At 33.6% G+C, this 25,003-nt stretch overlaps 2 protein-coding genes across 6 annotated transcripts in view; both read right to left on the bottom strand.

The window, feature by feature from the left end:
* Positions 1–1,728: 1,728 nt before the first annotated feature.
* On the bottom strand, positions 1,729–13,818 carry LOC127726591 (uncharacterized). The gene is made up of 4 exons (XM_052234010.1): positions 13,589–13,818; positions 11,101–11,327; positions 9,447–9,600; positions 1,729–8,538 (listed from the first exon to the last, which is right to left on the bottom strand). The coding sequence occupies exons 1-4, from the start codon at positions 13,800–13,802 to the stop codon at positions 2,255–2,257; spliced, it is 6,879 nt and encodes a 2,292-aa protein (XP_052089970.1). The 5' UTR covers positions 13,803–13,818; the 3' UTR covers positions 1,729–2,254.
* A 4,732-nt stretch (positions 13,819–18,550) lies between these two features.
* The window catches only part of LOC127726565 (uncharacterized), a 62,351-nt gene continuing 55,898 nt past the window's right edge, over positions 18,551–25,003 (bottom strand). For all 5 annotated transcript variants that reach the window (XM_052233988.1, XM_052233969.1, XM_052234002.1 and 2 more), the window contains 3 exons: positions 23,558–23,703; positions 22,933–23,089; positions 18,551–21,451 (listed from right to left, as the gene is read on the bottom strand). In XM_052233988.1, coding sequence (XP_052089948.1) covers positions 21,232–21,451; positions 22,933–23,089; positions 23,558–23,703 — 523 coding nt within the window. In that variant the 3' untranslated portion in view covers positions 18,551–21,231. The remainder of the gene's footprint in view (positions 21,452–22,932; positions 23,090–23,557; positions 23,704–25,003) is intronic.

Genomic DNA, 25,003 nt, shown 5'->3' with positions numbered 1-25,003 from the left:
GCGTGCTATATATATATAACATCTTCGACCTGCTAGTCAAATGCGTTTTGTTAAAATATACTTTTTCACTCATTTTGATCTTTTTGAAAATGTTGTTTGTGCTGTATTTAGACCCCTCTACCAAGAAACTTGTTTTGCATGCACACGTATAAATATTGCGGTTTTTATCCAACGCAATCATAGGCTTGGACGTTGTTTTCAATTTAGACTTGTTTATATTTTTTCGTTTGGGATTGTATTATACTTGCCTTCGGCTTTATATGATCCGTTCATCCTATTTTGACTCTTTCAAAATTCAAGAGTCTATCCTAAATTGAGCTAAATTATATGGCCTTCCAAATACCGTTTCGATTCCTGACATTTCTGAAGAGACATTAATTGTCGAAATCCGGATATGGTGTACAAATTTTTGCACCTCATGTTTGCGGTATACCATCTTTTCTGCAAGTTTATTGTTTTCTGTTTGGTAATTAATAAATAATAAGATCTATTTTGTTACATCTTGTGATCCGTTTATTTGGCAATCGCCAATGGCAGTCAGCAGGGTTTAAGAACATCAGTTGTTCGACCTGCTAGTCAAATGCGTTTTGTTAAAATATACTTTTTCACTCATTTTGGTCTTTTGGAAAATGTTGTTTGTGCTGTATTTAGACCTCTCTACCAAGAAATTTGTTTTGCATGCACACGTATAAAAATTGCGGTTTTTATCCAACGCAATCATAGGTTTGAACGTTGTTTTCAATTTAGACTTGTTAACATCTCGTCCTGAATATACAAAAGTATTTGTCATTGAATGTTAAGTGTAGATAAGCAATCGATCAATCTTCAAACAATTCGAGTTCTGAGATGCCATCTGTGATTTATAGTTAGTTGTTAGTCAAACATAAAGTGTGATACAACTTAAAGATAGAGAGTTGCTGCAGATATCAATGTTTGTTTCGTCCCCCTTCTTTCACAGGTCAAGTAAAATACCTGAAATAAAATGGAAACCCGCAGTTCCCAACTATTCCCTCGATAATCAAAAGTAAATATTTGACAGTTAAACTACACTGTTCGCTCCAGCTTCAGGACATAGAGACATACTGATTTATTTAATCAGTGATACACAAACAAAGCAAGGTTCCCTACAAATTGTTGACTGAAGCAAAAAAATATTATATCAAATTTCAGGTAGAATATAATATGTAGTTTAGTGACTAATTTCCAAAGAAAATATAACATTTAGTTGACACATTATTTCTGGCTATGAAATATGATTCATTTTGGTTCGATTTATCATAGATTAATTCCAATTCTGATTCACAAAACAAAAGTTCCCTAAAGTACAGCAATGTATAAAATTTATTTCACACGAAGTTAACAAATAAATTCAGATATATAAAAAAGAAGATTTGGTATGATTGCAAATGAGACAACTCTCCACAAGAGACCAAATGACACAGAAATTAACAACTATAGGTCACCGTACGGCCTTCAACAATGAGCAAAGCCAATGCCGCACAGTCAGCTATAAAAGGCCCCGAAATGACAATGTAAAACAATTCAAACGAGAAAACTAACGGCCTAATTTATGTACAAAAAATGTACAAATATGTAACACATAAACAAACGACAATGTCCGCATATTTTCAAACTGTTTTGTGATAATAAGAAGAGAGTTTATGATTTGGGAGCAAGTTTTAATGGTTAATGTCGTAATGTTCAAAATATGCATGAAGAACTATAGCGTAAAAAAATCATGTTTAATTTGTGATTTCTCTAAAAATAGTAAATTATAAGAATATGATGAAACACTGCAGTTATATATAAATTAGGATGTCAAAATCCGACAAGAATATAAGTTCACAATATACTTTTTAATGAAAATGTGATTTTATATGAAAAAAGTAAAATAACAAAATTACCGAATTCCTGGGAAAATTCAAAACGGAAAGTCCCTTATCAAATGGCAAAATCAAAAGCTCAAACACATATATACGGGTTGATTTTGTTACGGGGACTGGATCATGGCCAGGTACTGTAAACTACCTGAGAGTCGAGGTGAACATTTAACTGTTCAAATTTATAAAAAAAGGAAATATAACACTAGTAGTAGTATACCGACTTTTTTCTACCACTTATAAAAATGTTGAAACGATTGCCATGCGCATCATTTTCCTTTCAAATTTGAAAAATAGTTTTGTTCCAAAAATAGATTTGTTCCATGGTTTTTACAATTTTAATACGAACTGTTTTCAAATCAGCTTTATTAGGCTTACAGAACAACACATGCCGGGCTTTTCTTTAATACTTCGCGTTCTACTACGCTTTTAAATTTCTTCTTTTGGTCCGGAGTAGGAGACTGAAAATCATCTCTGTCATTAACAGCTTTATTAGTTTTTATACTTTTAGAGGATCTTTCAGTTTTTATTAGTTCTGGTATTATATTTGTTTCTTTACTACGTTCAGTTAATGCTTCTGACCGTTCAGAAATTGTTTCCCGACATTCATATTTGCCCATGTCATTTTCGCTATATGGATGAGTGTTGTGCTTGAAGTTTTCACTTATCTCGAACTCATCTTGTATTGGTTCAGATTCATCAATAGAATAAATTGTCGCCAATCTTGCCATTAATTCGTTATCTTGCAACTGTGTGTGTGCAATACCACGACCGTCATTGTTATGTTTCGCTCTTGTTTTGAGGTTACCAGTATTGGTAAGTATTTCCGTAATATCGTCATAGCCATTTAACATTGCGACTGAAAAAGGAGTATGTCCTTTTTTTGTTGTCATGTTAACATCTGCATCATTTCTTAGTAACATATCAACTACTTTCCTATGACCTTCCGCACATGCAATAAACAACGGGGTTGCGTTCAGTCTATTAACATGGTTAACGTTTGCGTTTCGTTTTATCAGTAATTTTACTATGTTGAAATGACCTTTTTCACAAGCCGTATAGAGCGGCGTCGATCCACTTGTATCCTCTATATCGACAGATGCATGATGTTTCAACAACATCTGGGCTACCTCTAAAAATCCTTTATCTACAGCAACATGTAAAGGCGATTTTCCATCCTTTGTTTTCTGATTCACCTCAGCATTACGACCGAGAAGGAATTTTACGACAGGGATGTAACCATTTGAGCAAGCAACATGAAGAGGCGAAAGACCATTGTTGTCGCTGATGTTAGTGAATGCATATTGGTTGATCAGTTTCTCTACTATTTTCTCGTGATTTTCTTTACATGCAACATGCAGTGGTGAAAAACCACCAGATGTAACTTTATTCACTTTGGCTCTGTGTTTAAGAAGGACACTAACGATCTCTATGTGGCCCATTTCGCATGCCGTGTAAAGGGGAGAGAACCCATCTTCTTTACATTTGTCGACGTCAGCCTCATTTTTTATCAGAAGGCTCACGATTTGTTGATGCCCTTTCTCGCATGCCTTGTAAAGAGGCGTCGCGCCTGCGTTTGTAGCTTGGTTAATGATAGCGTTATGTCGAATAAGCAAATTAGCAACAGCAATATGGTTTTCCTGACATGCGAGATATAAAGGAGTCCCCCCTTCGTCTGTTCCTAAATTTACATCTGCGCCATTTTCTATAAGCAATGCTCCAATAGCCAAATTGTTCTTTACACATGCAATATGTAAAGGCGTTGATCCACGTTTCGTTTTCCGATTTGTGTCTGCTTCAAAATTTAGTAAAACTTCAACTATATCCCAATTTCCTTGCTGTGCTGCCAAATACAAAACTGAAAATCCTTCATTAGTTCTTTGGTCTGGATCTGCCTTGTTTTCTAACAAAAGATTTACAATATCAGTTTGGTAATTCTCACAAGCAATATATAACGGCGTGAGACCGTCCTCTGTTGTTTGGGTAACGTCTACTGCATACCGTAGTAATAATTCAACAAGTTCGCGATAACCCTTTTCACAGGCAATTGACAATGGTGTTGACCCATTTTGAAAACTACCATTCGGATTCACTTTATGTTCCAAAAATAGTTCAGCCACTTTTGAATTACCCGTCTCAAAAACATTGTACATCGGAGATAACCCACTTTGCGTACAAATGGTAGGATCAGCGCCGTATTTCATCAATAATCTAACAATGTTGAAATGCTTCTCTTCGTAAGCGATATACAAGGGCGTTGCACCTTCGTTCTGAGTCTGATTAACTTGTGCTTCATATTCTAATAGTAATTGCACAATATTTAGATGTCCCTTTTCACAAGCTATATACAACGGAGAAAAACCGCCTTCTCTGCATATGGTGCTATCGGCGTTGTTTTTGAGTAGCAGTTCTACTATTGAGGTATGTCCGAAATCACAAGCAATGTACAATGGTGTAACTTTCGATTCTGTACTCATATTAACATCTGCACTACTGTGAATAAGCAACTCTACAATTTCTTTTTGTCCTTCCTGGCATGCTATGTAAAGAGGAGTACATCCATCTTGTGTACTTAAACTAACGTCAGAATTATATTTAAGTAACATCTTTATTATATTTGTATACCCTTTTCCGCAAGCAATATGTAAAGGCGTAAATTCTTGTTTGCTTTGTCTGTCAACATCAGCTCCATTTTGTAATAAAAATCCGACCATTTTTTCATTTCCTTTACTGCATGCTATAAATAATGGAGTATATCCATCTGGTACTTCTTTGTTAACATCTGCGCCATGACTTATAAGTTTTTTAGCAATGAGCTCGTGATCTTTTTGACATGCAAACTGCAGTGACGTAAGTCCAGAAGGCGTTAATTCGTCCACGTCAGCGTTATTTTTCAGCAACAACTCTAGTAAGTCTGTCATTCCTGTATCACATGCAATCATGAGGGGTGTATACCCTTCGTATTTTTTGTTTGGATTTCCTTTATTATTAAGTAATAGTTCTGCTAACTTCACATTCCTCATTTGACAGGCCATATGTAAAGGTGTTAACCCACTTTCTCCGCATAAATTCGCATCAGCGTCATTTTCCAACAACATACGCACTAAATTGAGATTTTGGGTTTCGCATGCAATCATTAATGGTGCGTTCCCAAAATTTTCAGATGAACTTACAACAGCTTTATACTGTAGTAATAAATCGGCTATTTTCAGATCTTCATTTTTACATGCAATGTGAAGGGGCGAGACGAGTTCCTCATCCATTTGGTTTACGTTTGCCTTATGCTCTAGAAGTAGTTTCGTAATTTCTGCGTTCTTCTTTTGGCATGCAATATGTAATGGTGCAGTTTCATCTTCTTTTTTGGTAGAACTTACCCCAGCTTCTTGTTCCAAAAGAAGCTTAATTATGTGGATGTTTTCATTTTTTGTGGCAATCAACAAAGGAGTTTGACCATAACTGTCACAAACCTCTGTGTTTGCTTTGTTTTCTAGAAGAAGTCGTACAAACTGTTCATTATTTTCCTTGCAAGCGATGTGGATAGCAGTTTCTCCTCCTGGTGATGTTTCATTTATATCTATGTTATTCTTAAGCAAGATAGTTGCAACACCGATATCACCTTTCTTACTAGCAAGACATAAAGGAGGCATGAGTGCATCTTTTTTTGTGTCTTCAATGGCTTGTCTTTTTTGCAATACATTAGCTAAATCCATATGTCCATTCTGAATAGCGATGTAAAGTGGCGTTCTTCCGTCTGTGGTACTTTGATTGAGATCAGCTCCATGATTAAGTAATAGCTCTGCTGTTGGTTTGTTACCTTTTTCACAACAAACACAGAGTGGAGTGAAACTATTTTGTGATGTTTTGTTTACATTAGCGTTGTGTTTTAAAAGGAGTTCCACGATAGAAAAGTTGGCCTTCTGAGATGCTATAAATAATGGCGTAAAACCACCCTTGTTACTCTGGTTGACATTGGCTTTAAAATCTAGTAATACTTTAGCAGTATCATATCTATTTTTCTCACACGACATATACAGAGGAGTTGCACCTGTTTTAAAACTGATATTCGCATCTGCATTATTTATCAACAATAATTCTGCTACGGATGCATGACCATTTTGACTTGCAACGAATAAAGGTGTTACTCCATCTCGAGTAGTCTGATCAACTTTTGCGCCATTAGCTAAAAGAATGGCAGCTAATTCAGCAAATCCATGTTCGCATGCTATATGAAGAGGAGTAGCTGTGTTGATGGTATGTAGATTGACTTCTGCATTCTTCTTCATCAACATATCAGCAACTTTTACTTGGTTCTTCTGACAAGCAATATAAAGTGGCGAGGCACCTACGTCTGTACACTGATTTATATTTGCCTTGTTGTCAAGTAGCATTTCAGCAACTGATTTATGACCGTTTTGACAGGCGATATACAGTGGTGTGGTACCAGTTTCGTCACTTTTATTAACATCAGCTTCATTTTCGATCAACGATTTTGCCATTTCAAGATTGCCTTCCTGGCTCGCAATATATAGGGCCGTTGCCCCTTTATAAAATACAGCATTTATATCTGCACATTTTTGCATTAGCAATTTTAAGACTGTTGTGTGACCTTGTAAACAAGCGATGTAAAGCGGCGTATACCCACCATGATTTGCGTAATTCGACTCCGCGCCATTTTTAAGTAGAATTTCGACAACATCTGCATGACCCTCTTGGCTTGCAATATAAAGAGGTGTAATTCCCGACTCGTTTGTTCTGTTAAGTTCAATGTCGGTGTTTGCTAACGTTTCAACAACTTTGTTATTTCCGTTTTTACATGCAACGTAAAGCAGTTTGAATCCTGAATCATCTCCCTTCAAAATGTTATCATCTGCTTTCAGTAATAAATCAACTATAGCAATATGACCAAGTTCACACGCTATATACAATGCTGTTACACCTGCTTTTGTCTTTTGGGTGATATCGGCCTTATTTTCAAGAAGAACTTTAACGATATCTTTGTTGTTCTCTTGTGATGCAATAATGAGTGGAGATGTTCCATCCGTTTTACTTTTGTTGACATCTGCTTTTTGACCTAGCAATAATTCGACAACAGATATGTGACCATTTTTACATGCTACAATTAACGGAGTTGTTCCATCCAATTTTGTATTTTCAATATTTGCTTTAGCACTCAAAAGAATCTTGATAATACCTGCATGTCCCATGCTTGATGCCAGGTAAATTGGAGTTGCTTTGTCTTTTGTAGTAATGTCTACATTCGTTTCATCAAGAAGTAATTCTACAACCGATTTGTGGCCCATCATACATGAAGCGTGAATAGAGGTAAATCCACTCTCATCAACTGCTTTTATTGCAAGACATTTTTCACGTTTTTGGAAAAATTCTACGAAGTCTTTATATCCCATGAATGAAGAAACGTATAATGGCATAACTTTATCTCCAAACAAGGAATCCAGTCCCTCGTATTTTTCAAGAAAATTCAGAAACTGTATGCGAAATATTTCAAATGCTGTCTGTGAAGCTGAAAATACTTCCCACCATTTTTGGTCTTCAATGTCTTTTACAAGTCGCCTAAAGTAGACATGTTCCAATTCTGGAGGAATCAATATTGTGTATTCCTTACACTCTTCACTCAAGGACTGAAACTGAACCCGCTCGCTAATGTATTTACTACTCCCATGTTTCAATACTGATCGAAGTGCATTTTTGTTTTTAGCAACAAAAAGACTTGTGACATCAAATATTTTATCATGAATTGCTCTGATGTATTTATAACGTTCCTCTATAAATGTGTCTAGCAGGGCTTTAATTCTAAATGATATGAAAAGCATGGTAGGATGATTAAGTAATCCACAATCTGAACACACCTCGTCTATTGCATCTTGTTGTGATTTTCTTATTTTACCATGAAATAAACGTGTGTCCAACTTGTTGTCGAAAACAACTAAAAGTGTTAGAATGAAAAATGCCCATTCATCTGTATCACACATATTTTGCAGTTCTGTATTCAAAAGTCTAATTGGTTCTTTAAAGAAATCTACTTGATTTCTCACACTTGCATTACTACGAAGTTGACAGAAAAGGAAAAAACTCTCAATATCATCTACAATATCTTCGTCCAACCTTCTCATATTATCTTCTCCAATATATTTCGACGCTATTGTACGTTTCTCCTTCTTACTAAGAGTAAAGCTCTTCGATAACAATTTACATTCAAACATTTTGGTATTTCTAAATATTTTCGAAAACTGCTTTGAGTTATAAACTTGTTTTCTGCAAGTAATGATAAATCGAAGGTCCTGGGAACTTTTAAAAATGTCTTCAAAAAGGTCCATATGTATTGCCCATTCTGCTATGCATTTTTGGTCGGCAGAAAACCTTCCACAAAAATTATCAATTATAAACACTTGCTTCTTAAATCGTCGTCTTAATTTTACAAGTTCTGCTGATCTTTTGATTACAACTATTTCAAACCCTTCATCCTGGTTTAACTGTAATAAAAGATGTCGCGATGTTATTGTCTTGCCATTGCCAGACTCTCCAGTAAGAACAACGCATGCGTTCTCTTTGATTTTTTCCATGGCCATTTGTGATGCTAGTGTCGTAACAAAATGTTGGTCTTGCTTTCTCCACCTCTTTACCTTTCTATCAATAGATTCTGAAAAAAAATCAATGATTAAAGTTCAAAAGGAGATGTGTTTTATGTACCCCAATGGTTTCAAAATTTTCGTAATAGTCCACATATTATATGTTGTTGTTTTTTTCTGCAGTGTGCATTTCTAGATAACCATTATACTACAAGAAAACCTGATTTTTGTATTAGTGTGATTGGCTTTGAACTAGCTTTCGGTAATTGCGAGTACTCTCATATCTGTACTGTGTGTCTTTTGTGTTTTTATAAAAAAAAAATGTGCTTTGTGTCGATCTGATGAGTCAAGTCTTTTTCAACTGATGTTCTTGTGTTGTGCTGTTACACCACTGTCCTAGGTTAGACATTCTGTATGTGCCTGTCCCAAGCCAGGAGCCTGTAATTCAGTTGTTATCGTTTGTTGCTGTATATCATATTTGTTCTTCGTTTATTGTATTGTACATACAGCAGGCCTTTAGTTTCTCGTTTGAATTGTTGTACATTTGTCACTTCGGGGTTTTTGTAGCTTACTATGCGGTATGGGTTTTGCTCAATGTTGAAGGCCATACGGTGACCTATAGTTGCCAACTTCTTCGTCCTTTTGTCTCTGGTGGAGTGTTGTCTCGTTGGCAATCATACTACATATCTTGTCTTTATAAAGAAGTTGCACGCATTTTGTGCTAAACATAACCCTACTCGTAATTCATAGTAATCTAGAACAGGAAGATGGTGTCTGACATTCTAATATCCAAAAAGCACAACTCATTACTGTCAATCTGCTAACCAAATATGATTCCCAGGCTTATAATCATAAATCTTTTCGAGTACGATATCGTACTTAGTCTCTGAAATCAACCAATCAAAATATTTGAGTACTTAGTAAGTGGTTTAATATTTGTTATTTCCACATACTAAAAAGTTAAATATAACCTACATACCTCTACGATCTTTGGGTATAGGGTCTTCTGAAGAATTGATATCTTTCTGTTGCTGTATTAAATGAATCACTTGATTGATTTCATCGTTGTCAAGGTAACCGTGAACCTTGTTGTGTTCTTCAGAAATTGTGCATCCTCCAAGTCGTTCAATAGACTGTAGAAATCAAAACGAAAAATTATATCATGAATATCTTTTATATATATATCAAACATTCTATCTCATTTAGAATGAAAAATATATGATGGGAGTATCACTACATCAATGAGACATCAACCCTAGAACAACAAAATCAGATAAACACCTAGAGGGTTAAAGGTATAAAGAAATAGTCAGATTCCTCTAACACAGCGCCAAGCTCTAAAACCCATGAATTAATTACTTCAACATAGAGTTCTGCAATCAACAATGAATTTCAAATGTAATGGAAAACTCCCAAAACAAACCAAAAATGAATTTAAAGACAACTTCTTACAAGGTTCCGGTTAGTAGAAACATTCACATCTATACACGTTGCGGGTTAGAACAATATTTGCAGCATTGCCGCAATTAATCATCGTTTTCCCGCGTTTATTTTATAACATGTAAAAAAAATAAAACTTTAAATCTAACTGTTAAAACGAGGAGGTTAAAAAAAAACAAGGTTAAAAACCATAAAAAGTTATATTGGTCGATTACAAATGGTTTTCCTCTATAAGATTTCATGCAAAAACATCTAAGTAATTTACAATTGTTTGTCTTTAGGAAAAACACATTAAATAACCCAATATTCCCCAAACCAAAATTAGAACTTGCATATATCTCTTATATATAAAATGCTTTTACAAAAAAAAAAATGTCACCTTACTTTGTTCTTACTCTAAAAGACAAATTCACTGTACATTCCTTCATAAAATTAAATCATCTAAGTCACCTCCTCTTATAATGCTAAGCTTAAACGTTTTTTGGGTTGATCGTGAATCAGATAAAATCACCCAACTTTTTTCATTTAAATAAAGAAAGTAATAGTTAATATTGGATTAAATTCCTAGTTTATGGTTTGTTTATTTCATTGAAATTCTAGACCTTTTGTGTTCAGTGGCTCTTTTCACAAAAAATCTTAAAGAGTAAAAATACTCGTAAGTCATACACATTTCAGTACAACTTACGATCAATTTTAATCGTAAGTTTTTCTGTGAAAAGAGTCGCTGATATTTTACGATTCGATAGGGCGGATTACTCCCATACTACCTCTTCGTTGTTAGCTTTGGTAAATGTACTCCCAATATAACAGGTTGTACAAAAACTTTTTATTAAATAAACTTTTAAATACTAACGATTTTCTCTGCGTTGTTAGCTTAATATACAAATTAATTGGGTAATGTATGAAAGACGTGTGTGATCTATGAATAAGACCCGACACCAAGTAGGCCTCGTCCGATCGTTTCAGCGTGGTGCACATACATTATATTTTAGACTTATCATGTTTTATTTAGAAGATGGTTTTTTTTTTTGTTGCGAACAAAAACTGGTGTTGTTTAATCAAAAAGTAATCCAGCTTTCTCGAACTGTATTCAGTATTTTCTAATAGCCAAAAACTAGTTAATTTCACACAACATAACATTAAAAATAAAGATAATATAAAGACTGGTCTTATTTTCTTTAAAATGTACTAACTTTAGCTATGTCCTTCAGTTTTTCATAAAATTCTTCATCGTCGATCTTCTCTTCTTTTTTGTGAATGATATAATTCAGATAAAATTCAACTCTGTAAAGATCTGCACCAACCGAAGTGTCCAGTACTGATGGTCGCCACGGTGGAATCTTTATCCCTGTCAGAGATTTAACTAGGATCAACAGAAGTCCGGTATCCAGATCAAGACAGGGATTATCGGCATCGTCATCTGTAAAATTAATTCATATTCTTTTCTTTAATATTGAAATTATTTACGACTTAAATTATTAACAATCATAAAAGCCAAAAACACCTTAAAATGGGTAAAACTTAGTGTTGTCAAATTGAACAGTTTTGCCTAATCGGTTACTCGGATAATCTTTCGACCGATTATCACATGTAAGTTGATGTTTAAAGACCTTTTATCTATATTACCCTACGCATGTACGTTTTTATGATATGACAAATTGAAGAATATTCTTGGGCATTATAAAGCTAGGCTATGAGCGTTCCTGGTGAAGTTTACTTGAAATATTCCAATTCTACCGTATCTACCATAAAGTTTGTAACTTCAGATTGAGAAGATTAAAATCTTCTTGATCTGGTCGAGTTGACATGTCTGAAACCGTACGCGCGGTTGACTGTTTCATTTTCTCTGGTGTCTCGCCAAATTTTCAATTGGTTATATCATCTCAAAAACAAGAACACAGACCTTCCATTTTTTCTGCTTATTAAGTACCTTTATTTATATACTTTTCATTTATTATAGTCTTTTTAAAAGTTTGTTATTTTGAAACAGAGGAGCGAACATCCTTAAAGTATGACAAAAACTTGGACGATGGAGGTAGCATATTTACATGTAGGTCTATAGATATAAGAAGATGTGATATGAGTGCCAATCATCGGAGACAACTCTCCATCCAAGTCACAATTTGTAAAAGTAAACCATTATAGGTCAAAGTACGGCTTCAACACGGAGCCTTGGCAATATTAAATCAAAGATGAAATAATGAAGTAAATCGTAAAATGTAATCAAAATACATGCATGCTAATTATGTGAGTTGATTAATTTTGTAAGGTTAGAATGTTTTCAAGGTTAACAATAGCAATCAATATACTGGACAATTGGTCTCTCATACTAATTATCACGACGATCATTTTAAAATTCAACAAAATTTATTAATGATTTCAATACACATTTATATCAAATCTATTAAAATTGAAAAAGGTCCGGTTAACCGGTTAGCGTTTTTGGTATTCGATATTCGGTCCTTCCGACGGTTAACCGGTTAATCGTTGAAAACACTAGTAAAAATGACATTTATCTGTTTCATTTTCAAGATAATACTAGCAAACTAACAGAAAACAATGTCGAATATCGTAATTAAAGGGCAAAGGCTGCCTTAAGGAGCCAACAGCCGATTTCATCCGTTGTTTCTTATTTGAAGATAACGTCCAGTTGGTCGTGTTAGCTGTGTATCCAAAAGAAACACAAAAATGCATTAAAAATATCATCGCAGGACAATCACTCCTATAAGAAGTTGATGACGATTTCGGTCATTTGACTTCTTCGCTTCAAGATTACAATCTAACCACTAAAACTAAAAATGGGTAAAAATCGTCATTTAAGAGCATTTACTCCTTTAGGAATCGACTGATGAATTCAGTCAGTTTGGTTTATTTGACGAACTCACTCATTGGTAATTTTTCTCCTTAAAAGTCTCTTTCTACAGTAGTTTTGAAATTAATAACAAAAAAAAATGCGAAATTAGCTAAAAAAAAGAATATTTCAAGGCCAAAAACTCCAAATCCCGTTATCCAATATTTCTGAAAATTTCAGGGTAGATAGATTTAGACCTGTACTGATCACTTTAACCCGTCAGTTTTGCTCTGATTGTTGCAGTTTTTTTTAATATAACAACAAATAAAAAGCTGCTTTAGCCTTATGTTTTATTGTAGCTGTACATGTGACAACCGCTAGGAACAAACAAAGATCGTTTTTTAGAAGACATCCCTCACATCCTTACTGACACTGTGTGAAAACAGAGTAGAAGATGTTTCAAAAGGTTAGCGATCGAAAACCGAACGACGACGGAGGGACGACGAAGACGACTTCTCCAAATGATAGCACAATATAAAAGTAAGAAGATGTGGTATAATTGCCAATGAGACAACTATCCACCCAAGTTCATGTAATAATAAAAACTGTTAATATAGTCAGCTCTCTCACAAGTTAAAAAACCCATAACTGTAAAATAACTGTAAGATATAAGGGCATACACTACAAGCACGGGGACACATTCTATGGCATCAATATAGCACGAGCAACAAACCCTGCAATCAATATGAAAATAAGGACGACAAGTTCACATGGCCCTAAATGGTTAGGTAAGCTATATAAAAAGGGTGCCCTCAACTTTCAATTGACATGATTTGTCATTTTTTATGTATGAAAAGTGCATATGTGACCTCGCATATCGTAATGTTCACCTGTGATGGTATTCAGTTGTTGCCACTGAGCATTCGTGATGATCTTTTCGTCTTTCAATTCACCAAGTTTGTCTTTCTCTCCCAGTAATGCTGCTTTAAACCCGCCATTGTAATGTCTGTCAAACAACTTAGAAAATGCAGATGGCGCAACACGGAGAACAAGATGACCGATGTACAGGTACTGTATTCTGTCTTTCTTTAGTGTAATGGACATCTTGGTGCATTGGATAACTATAAAATACAATTTATTGTTTTGTTCTTTTGTAATTATGACTATTACCATAACTTGTAAAAAATGTATGTTCTTTTGTAATTATGATTAACTTGTAAAAATTGCAATGCTCCTCTGGATTTTTCTAGGTTATATTTAAGGGTAGTCGGATAAATTTGAAATAATTGACAGAGGCATAATACAGACTCACCGCTGATGTCATATCATAATCATCGGATAAACATCTTTAAGATAACATAAATAGTTTGAAATAAAAAACAATATTACAAATCCGCAGTTGAAATCTTTGAGATTGGGGATGTGTATTTCCATTGTGGCGACAACATTTATACCTCGGAACCTCAAGGAAATTATATAGGGTTTTACCTAGGACACATGTAAGAAGCTAACTGTACTGAGGTAGACTATAGACCTCATTAACTGGGCCTTTGTGAGCGCAGTGAGCAATAACGTATAGATACATAATACACGCCCTTGTGTGTTTGGTGTTTACCAATAGATTTGACCCAATACGAAAATTTGAAGGAATGTTTCACTAATTGGGGAAAATGTTTTAAATCATAGACTAAAATCCTGTATAGAAGTTTTGGCGAATATTTCTCAGTAGGACATCAACGCAGATTGTGTTGGTTTCGAATTTTAGTACCAAAAATTACACCATCAGTCATGGATAGACAATTGAAGATAAGATCCAACTACTGAACTACCTCTGTAACCACAATATAGGGACTCTTTTGGCCAGTCGATATACGTTATACTGTTAATCCGGAAATATTGGTTGTTGAGTAAATTATAGTTCAACCATTTTTTATGGGTTCCAAGGTTGACTTTACAGTAAGACATGTCACACCAGTTTTTGAGAGCAGATACTATAATATTGTCTATCAAAGGTGAAATCAGGGGATGAGCCAAAAATTGAGGTTAGGAGGTGTGCCCCTTAGAATTTCTCCGAGAGAGAGTGTTTTCCAATTGTAGGACTAAGGGCGCACACCCATCCCCGCCGCCCCAAAAAAAGCGATACTTTTATGATTACTTACAAAAAATTGCATGTTTACAAAATATGCTGAAACTGTTGATTTTACCTGATAAGCAATGCTTCAGAAAAAGTGGAGCACTGAGTATTTCATCACATACCTTTGATACATATGATCAGTGGAATAATTACAAAACTATTATTTCTGGATCATGGTGAACCGTTAAAAGTTTGTTTTGACCTCGACTCGGACGCTTTTTTCCAATTTTGTTGTTTCCGTCCTTAAAAAATCTTAATGATGAGAAACAACCAAAAAGAGAAATGTCACCAGTGGTTTCTTTATCATAGAACTAATTATATCACACTTTTTGTTTTTAAACAGATATTTGATCGTTCTTGAGTTTTTTAAGATAGCTTCTGTAGTGTGCTAATTAAATTCTCTGGGAGGCAATCAAAACAAATTCCAACATCTGCGTTTCAGAAATGAAATTGGAATAGAAATTTTGATTCATATGAAACTCCATGAATATGACTATTTGCATATGGATACCATTGGACAGTTCTTCACTCGACCCCTCGTTTAAACGTTTTAAACTTTTATTAACCATAGAGCTTACATGGTTTCTTCCCATTCATTGAATGGTTATGAGTACATTTACTTGGTTACAATTCGAATGCCAACGATAGTGGTAAAACCTTAATGAATGAACTGATATATTCACGATGCATTCATACGAACAATTTTAGGGGAGATTACTCACCAAATATCACCACATTTACTGAATTTCCATAGAAACTGGCTATGCAACTATGATCAACCATAGTAACACCAAAACGGCACAGCTAGTTTACATGTTTTAAAATTTCAGATAGTTCATCTTGCAAAGATTAAATTTTCAGAAAGTTTTGTCGATTTTGCCCTTATGCTAGTATTTTGTTTTCCATATGGATATCTTTTACAATAAGTTAGATCTGTAATTAAAAAAAAAACAAAATAAGGGGAGGGGAACGGGGGTGGTAGGGCTAAGGAAATCCTCTTTTAACGTTTGAATATTTCCCAATTTCGGCTCTTCGATAACCATTATGTGTTAAGGTGGCGTATAAAGAAACCAACGACCAATCGATCAGCACAAGTCAACATATGGAACATGATATACTAATCGTGTAAGTGTACTTGCCTTTATACAGATTCTTCTGCCTCTAGACAGTTCGTCACTTCTTGCCTCTAGACAATCCTCCGCTACTCACCTCTAGAGAGTTTCCCTGCTCTTTATATGTTTTAGTGTGCAGATATATGGAAAGCGTAAAGAAAGCTCGAGTAAATATCATTAATACATACAAGAATAGTCTTCACGGTAAATGGTTATGAATAAAATCAAATGACTTTAAAAGTCATATCAGTTTGCATATGCATTGTTTAATCATCATAAATGACACAAGAGACAATTGATTTTTACCGATACACAACTATGTGTATATAGTTACTAATAGTTTTCAATTTCTGTTTTTGGTGATATGTTTGAAATCAAAATATAAACGATTAACTAGCACGTATAGATAAGCATCATAAGTTGCCTTCCTTTGTATTAATTTTTCAGCATTTACCAAGATCTTTTAGCAAATGGAGTTTTAAAAGGTTACTTAATTCTTCATTCATGTTACAAATAGAACTAGGGTATTCCCCGTCATAGCAGAACTTATACTTATTGTACTTCTAGACTTATTTTCCTATTCGACTACAAGAAATTTGAGGACGATAAAAAATAAGGAGATGTGGTATTATTGCCAATAAGACCTATCCACAAGAGTTCAAATCACGAATATGTTGTCCAGCATTACACATCTTTCTATTGAATTTAGCAAAACATTTTTTTTTTCAACGTCATTAGTTCTCAAGAAAGATATTTATTATACTAATATGAATAGTGTCTTTTGACTTGATCTGCGGCTATGTTATTTGTTTTATATATTGAGTTGAAGTGTTTGTCTTGTGAAATGTCCATGCCCCCGGTAGGTCCATGATTTGAGCAAAAGTATGTACTAAGTAAGAGCTGTACATAAATGACTGTAAATCTAATAATAGTTTGGTATGAACTAGTATGTCGTATTTTTTTGTTGAATGTGTACTGTATGCATGCATTTGTTCGATGACTACAATGAAAGTTAGACAAGTTCTAATTTAGTTTTCCTATTCTAATAAAGAATTAATTATTGTTTATTATCATAGATCAGTTGCCTGATAAGCTTTTATCAAAACTAAAGGTGTTAACTATATCCACCCCAAACAATGCTTATAAGGAGAAGGTATAATTATAAGGCAACTTTTTGATCCTTGAATTCACTCGAAAATCAAAAGTATTATAATCTATCAAATAATATATCTTTTAGAAGTACACAAGACATTCATTTAGTCTGTTAGATATCATTGTCAATATTTTTTCAAACTTCTTCCTTTCATGCAAAACTGATAAAAAAGGCCTCATCATTAATAGTTGGATATGAGCTTTACACTCAAATATATTTAGCTACAAGACCTCTTCTGCAAAGATGTAAGTTTTGATAAAAAATCTTCTTGGTAAGGCATTGGCTCATAACTAATTTTATAAAAAAAAAAAAAAATATGTGTAAAATCGCATTTTAAGGTCATATGCGTCAATTTTCAACATGTTTATAATGTCATAATGAGGCAAATTTGACCGAAAATGATATTGCTTAAATTCAATAAATTTGTTCCGTATATAAAAACAAGTGTCAGAAATAATGCAAAATAACTGAACTGTTTTGCAAGCGGTAATATGGCGCTACGATGTCCTGGACAATGACGAGAGAATGACAAATTCTGAAAACATAAACTTTGTTAAATCATCTCAATTGCAACAATATGAAATTATTGTTGAAATATATGCCATTTTTGATAAATGCACACATAACACAGGATGAATGACTGGAGCTAGTGATCAGACGAATGACACAGGATGAATGCCTGGAGCTAGTGATCAGACGGACGACACAGGATGAATGTCTAGAGCTAGTGATCAGACGGACGACACAGGATGAATGTCTGGAGCTACGGTGATCAGACGGACGACACAGGATGAATGTCTAGGATGGGGAAATGTTACAGACGACAAAGGCAACGTGGTTTGAAAAAGGATTAATGAATTTTTGTGTTTAAGCGGCCAATTTTCAGAACTATTGGCTATATCGTGGCGTTCAGTTTTTATTGTTGGAGTCCTCACAGAGAACCACCGACCTTCGACAGGAAAACTTGCAATCCTAGTCTACAAAGATTAGAGTCGAACGCACCTACCATGTGCGAGGTTCGAACTCACAACCTCATTGTTGACAGGCGATGAACTCCTTAGATCAACGAGGCCCCGTGTGAAAAAAAGGAACAGACGACTAAGGAGGAATTCCTAGTAATAGGAGAATGTTGCAGACGACAAAGGAATAATGCCTATTCAAAAGCAAATATTACAAACAATAAAAGAAAGAATTCCTAGTATGGGAAAATGTTGTTAAGAGACAACGATGGAAGAATGCCTTAAAGATGACTAAGGACGAATGCCTATAGTCATTGGACGATGTTACAAACAACTAAGGACGAATGTGATCACAAAAAACGTTACAAAAATATAGGATGAATACGCAGGGATGGTGAAAATATTCGACGGACGGCAAATAACGAATACCCAAGTGTAACAACAGATATATTTATACTGGCCAGTAAAGCTATAAAATAAGTGGGAAAAATCAATAAAGATTTTTATTTTTTATTAAACAACAATGTTTTCATCTTAATGATATTTTATATCAGTATTTATAAAAATTGAATAAAACATAAATAAATATTTACTTAACTAACTGTAATTTGTATCTTAAAAAATAATAAGTAATCCTTTACTTAGATAAACTATACTTCTAATTTGTTTAAGCATTTCAACATAATTATACACCAAATGCATATAAAAACCAGCTGTCGCTAACGCCAAAATCCATTTTCCTAGTTTTATTGTTACACAGAACCTTTGACTCTTACAAACAATAGTAATAACACTAGACTGTGTAATGATATGCATTTAAGTGTATAGCTATAGTGATTTACATAAGAACAAATTGCAAGATAAAAATCTCATTTATTAACTCTTAAAACCATCTGGAGCCAGTATAAAAAATTAAACTGAGGATATCCTCTCAGTGAAAGAATGGGAATCGAAAAGTGATTACCACAGCTCTTTGTAAAGCCTGTTGAAATGTGTTAAATATATAATACTTTTTCAACTTTATCACACTGATAGATCTTTCATGATCATTATATTTGATAATACTCCTGGAATGTTTAATCTAAACATAAAAACTAAAAAAAAAAAATTCTTAATAGTCAATACATAGTTATTATCATCCCACTCTTGAGATACTATTAAAAAATGAAACAAACAAAATGAAAATAGAACAAAACAAAAAAGTTCACATGCTTCAACAAGAATCAATTTCTGATCCTGTATATATCACTTGAACTTAAAAAAAATATGATTAAATAATAAAAATTAAAGACAATTAACAACATTATATTTGTGTGTTAAACCTGTCAGAACACATAAAATCTTTCAAAACATAAAAATATCTTTTGATCAACAATCACTCTTAAAAGCATAAAAACATGCATATTAAAACAAGCATAATAAGCTTCAATTGTTCATGTACAATGCTAGTTTGTCACACACATGCATGATTGCAATTGCATAATGATACATTAAGCCATATTTCTTGCAATATACAAGACAAATTGCTGTTACATATTCAACAGAATCTTAATAGATCCAGTCAAACAATGGAAAGCATTTCCAACTTACAAATTTCCTTTTTCACAAATAGAAATACATTAAAAGGAAGTCTTATTTTAAGAATTCTTTCCCTTGAATCAAACAGTGATGTCCATGGCAACACTAACTGATGTTTATACACAACATTATAGAGGTGAAGTTTTGTAAATGAATATCAATCTATGTATTTTGTATATTTACAAACTTTACATGTTCACACTGCTGAGCCTACACATAATAAATTGACAGTTTTAAGTCAATACAAGAACATTAAAATATTCATTGTTTATTCTGAATGTTTAAAATCCAAAATTGAATACATAATATTTTGTTTGATCTTCAGAAACATCAGTATTTCAGTATTTGATCAGGACTATAGTATTTCCACTCCTTTAAAAAAAAGAATATAATTTGTAAACTTTTATCAATATTTTCTCTTCAATAATAATTCATAAAATAAAGTCTTTTGAATATTTGTATTCAGTTCTTTTCAAAGGAAATTCCAAATTGTTCCACATAATTATCGTATAATAATAAAGTCCACAATAAAATAAAGCAGAAGTCTTTTTTTTTTTTTTAAATGCTGACAAAATCTTGCATCTGCTAATTTTCTATTTAAAATATCTTAAGTTCCTATTTAAAATATCTTAAATTCTTATTTAAAATATCTTAAGTTCCTATTCAAAAACTTGTAGCAACAGTTATGAATTAATTCCTAGTAGAAAAAAAGCCTAAAAGAACTTGAAAATGACTGCAATGATAAGCAGGTAGTCTAGTCATACAAGATAAAAAGAGGATTTAATACATTTTCAGAAACAAAGTGATTGCCTACTAAATAGTCTTCTAGTTTCAAGTAGCTTTCAATACATAAAGAAACATAAAGGTAATACATATACATAGGTTCTGGTAAAATAACCACTTAAAGCCATTACATGGCAAACGTTCAACATAACACACATTTTTTCTCACATAACATGTGAAATGATATGTATCAGCTAACACTGAAACACATCAGACTTTTTAGGATCTAGAAACCAATCCTTTTTATTTTTAGTTTTAAATAACCGATAGAGCATATATAAATTTGCTTTTTACTTTGATAATGTTTGAGAATTCGTTAGAACTATCTTGATCTATACTTCATCGTGTGTTGAATAAATAGCATAGTTTTGTATGGTATTTCTAGCAATACCTTATGCAATTCACATTTCCGATACATTCTCTTAAATCTATATGCATTTTAAATGCTCAATTTTAGTTTATCATCTCAATTTTCCTCATCCACACATTAAATCATTCATTCACATACCAAATATGTGGATGTCTATTGGTGAATTATGGCCCTATTGTTCGAGACAAAACACTCAACATTGAATAATTGTTGTGTTTATATTAGCTATCCATCCACAAATAGTATATGCCGTCACATGATATAAATATTAACATTATTTTAACATTGTCTTAACAAGACATTTCGTTGCCCATTTAAGGTAAAGTTCATCTGTACTTTAGTTGCTAATGTACCAGTGCTTCCTTAGAAACACCTTGAAGATCTAAGTTGACAGTTTACTTAATGAATGACACTTATGCATCCACACACTCTCTGAAATGTCCATCACCGTAGACGGGAGAACAGTATATACGATAATGCACATGTTAATATCACAATAAACTTGGACGAATGCGAAGTCCTTGTTGATGAACTGTCTACTTGATAATTAAAACATAAAGGAGGAGTAATCCCCCCATTAAAGTCTGCTACTACAGCGCCAACTTCTCTTCCACACTCGTCTCCAAGTGGACCACTCAAACACTTATCTGTCCAATGAAATACGCTGAAATGAAGAAAGATTTGTAATTATTGTTCGTGAACACATATCGATTATAAAACGGAAATAAGTCTCCAAAAATATACAGCGTTTGAGCACAGAGTTACCAATGTTGCCTCGTACACGTTCTAATGCTCTTCAACTTCGTACTTTATTTAGCCTTTTTAACTTTTTTTCGAATCGAGCGTCACTGATGAGTTTTTTTTGGACGAAACGCGCGTCTAGCGTAAAAAATTGCAAGTCTGGTATCTATGGTGAGTTTATTCTAACATTTGTTCAACTTTTTTTTTAAATCGAATGTAGATTCGTTGTAAAGAAAACATGTTTGTACCCACAATTCAAGATGACTCAAAACACCCCAAATATGAGGTAAATTTTATGTTTCTAAGTGTATTTAAAATTGCTTTTGACCAATAGTGTTAAATCAGGAGTAATACATTACGTCGGTTGTAACTTAAAGGAGGTCATAGAATTGAGACGAAGGTTTTTACCAACTGAAACTTCCACTTGAAAAGTGTCTTTAAAATCGTTGTTTCATTTCTTCATTGTTATTAAATCGCTCCCATTTTGCAAATGATTTCGGACTTGATGAGTTTGTTTATACATTAATGTAAAGCGTGTTCATTTCCTCTAGAAACTTTCGTCAAAAACTTAATAAATTATCAGCATACACTAAATGTATCAAAATGACAAAACCTTTGGTTTATATGATCATATTGGATTTCAAGATATAGTAACAACTTCCCCTTTTGTAAAATTGTCTCCGGATTTCAAATCCGGACTCTTATGACAGTCCTGTCATGGTTATTGGTCATGTCTATACTCTATGTAAGTCGTGGAATTATTAATGACCAGTCAGTCTACTAGTATTTCAGTCCTCGCGCATGTTTACTTGCCAGCTGAAAAGTTTATTGTCATTCGTGGTACTGTTACTTTGCAGGTCAACACAGTCTTAGTAATTCTTGACATGATCGCTTGTCAGACAAGGAGCCTTTACCAGTCTTACATGGTTACTTTATAAAATAGGAGTCTATGAAAGTTCTTGCATGGGAATAATTGCCAGATTATGAGGCTCTCAGTCCTGACATGGATAGAGGCCAGGTCACGAGACTATGAGTTGACAGTCCTGCTACAGTCGCTTGCCAGGTCAGAAGTATACTCGATTTAGAGTGCCCTAAATATTTTTGTAACATTTGCTTTTTAATTTTATCATATGACAGTAACCCTTTATTATTCATTTTGAGTATTCTTCCAGCTTTGGGTCTGGTTGATATCCGTCTTTGTCCACTGATGTAATTGAAACTAATTACAGCTTTACAGCAAAATGTCAATATATGTCCCAAAAGTATGACATCATGTTTGGTCTGCGTTAGAGTACAAAATGTCTGTATGATAAAGATGAAAAATAACTACAGAATTAACATCGATATATAGATAGAGTTAGGTTTTTTTTTACTCAAATGTTATTCAGAATTATACAAACATACCTGCATGTAGGTTTTATTACATTTTCATCGACCTTATAGCCATCTCTAGTAGTAGCCACGTATTTTTGCTCATTGTTAAAAACATCTTTATTACTATTGACGCAGGCCAAAACTTTTTCGTTTTGTTTCTGGATACACAATTTCTGTTTTGTATATACTGGAAAAAAATGGAAATGTAAGTTGAATAGAAAAATATTGTGCAGAATTTTACATTATACTATTGTAATGATTATAGGTGATGTCTTTCTTGTAAGACATGGCGGGTGATACATATATAGCAGTAGACGCTTACACTGATGACGCATCCGGTCTGGCTTCGTTTGGAGTTCATGCTATTCCCTCAGTTTTATTTTTGCTAACCTGTTTGGTCTTCTTGATCGTTTGGTGAGGCTTGAACATCGGTAAACTGCTGTTGCGATTATTTGTAAAATTTGCATTTATATCATCACAGAGCAAAATCGCAAACCATTTTTTTTTACTTGTATTTTACCCAAATAATGCAAGAATGTCGAGATTTTCATTCCCATTCGTATACTATGTATAAAATCGAATATTTGCTTTGCCAACTTCAACATATGAACAGATGACCTGGTATAAATTAACCATTTAAACACCAAGTACTTACAATTTACATGTTTGCAAAACCTATCAAAACCAGCCTTCCATCTCCCGGGCTTAGCTAATTTATGTAACCACTCTTGTGCCTCAGGGTCATCACAACGTTTATATAATCTATCTAGGCACTGAACACTGTCGTCAAATGCTCCAGTTCTGAAAAATAAATTAAGTCTTAATCCGCTATTCTTCATTCATGGTTTGTCACCAAATACGTTTTATCGCCTGATTTTTATTTATTGCCCGAAGCAACACGACGTTTGCCACTAGCGTAACACATATTAATACTATAGGGATTTACCCTTCCTGAGCACATGGGCTCAAGCCAGATGATAGGAATTTAGTAAGTATTGCTTTATGAACCAATATTTTTTTCGTTATTATTTTTTTTTTTCCGTGTCTTTTATCGACTTGTGATTTTGTTTATAACTCCTTTAAAATCCTTTATTCTTTTTTATATTTTTAAGTCCAACATTTATTTACACATGGGTTTATGAAATGGAAAACAGCCATAAAAATGTGTAGCTTCAAACGAAACATAATTCTTATATTGATTTTGCTTGCGATAAATGGCAGGCGGAAGCATTTTAATCAATCCCCGAGGCTAAACATGATCAGATGCTTTCCTGTATCCTATCGCTATCGAAATAAAAAAAAAACAACAACAAAAAAAAACAAAAAACAGAGCTTCGATCAGTGTAGCATTACAACTGTACTAAGTCTTGATTCAATTTATAAGCGTGATTATCGATTTTTTTTATGCACTACTTGTATAAAAATTTTGTTTACCCCTTTGACGCATGATATCGTGGAAACTAGAGTTATATGAAAAATCTTTTTTTATGATTCATCATAAGGAAAATACTTTCATTTTAATTGGTTGAAAATGAAAGAAACACTGTATGTCCCATCTAAAAGTAAAATTTCGACACATTTGAATAACAGCGCTACAAGAAGTTTTATTGACAAGTAAAAAAAAAGGAATTCCATTGAAAAAAAACAAAGGAAAATATACCAAGATTGGACTTTATATTTGAAAGATTCAACTTCTCTGGGGATAGCCCTATCAAAATAAGAAGAGGTGGTATGATTGCCAATGAGACAACTCCCCACCAGAGACCAAATGACATAAAAGTTAAATATGGCCATTTATGGCTCACAAAATTAATGGCAAGAATTATACAAAGTCCATTGACACATGCATTACCAAAAGATCATGTCAAGTAGATGTTAATTTATAAATAACGCATAGTTGAGAGGTTAATAGTGCAGATTGTTACCCCGAGAAAACATTGTCAACTGAGGCGAAGTAACATCTTGATTACAACGACCTACATTTCACAGTTGACTTATTTCATTTCAGTTTGTCGTTCAGGTCCATCGTTTAGGATGAATACATCGGTATTTTAAGATTCCAACTTTTCTATTATTTCATACAGCATATCGTTTCTATAGT

This window comes from Mytilus californianus, unplaced genomic scaffold, assembly GCF_021869535.1.
Source record: "Mytilus californianus isolate M0D057914Y unplaced genomic scaffold, xbMytCali1.0.p SCAF_1, whole genome shotgun sequence".
NCBI classification, from domain to species: domain Eukaryota; kingdom Metazoa; phylum Mollusca; class Bivalvia; order Mytilida; family Mytilidae; genus Mytilus; species Mytilus californianus.
Note: the sequence above shows the minus strand (reverse complement) of the source record. Positions and strands in the feature narration are given on the sequence as shown.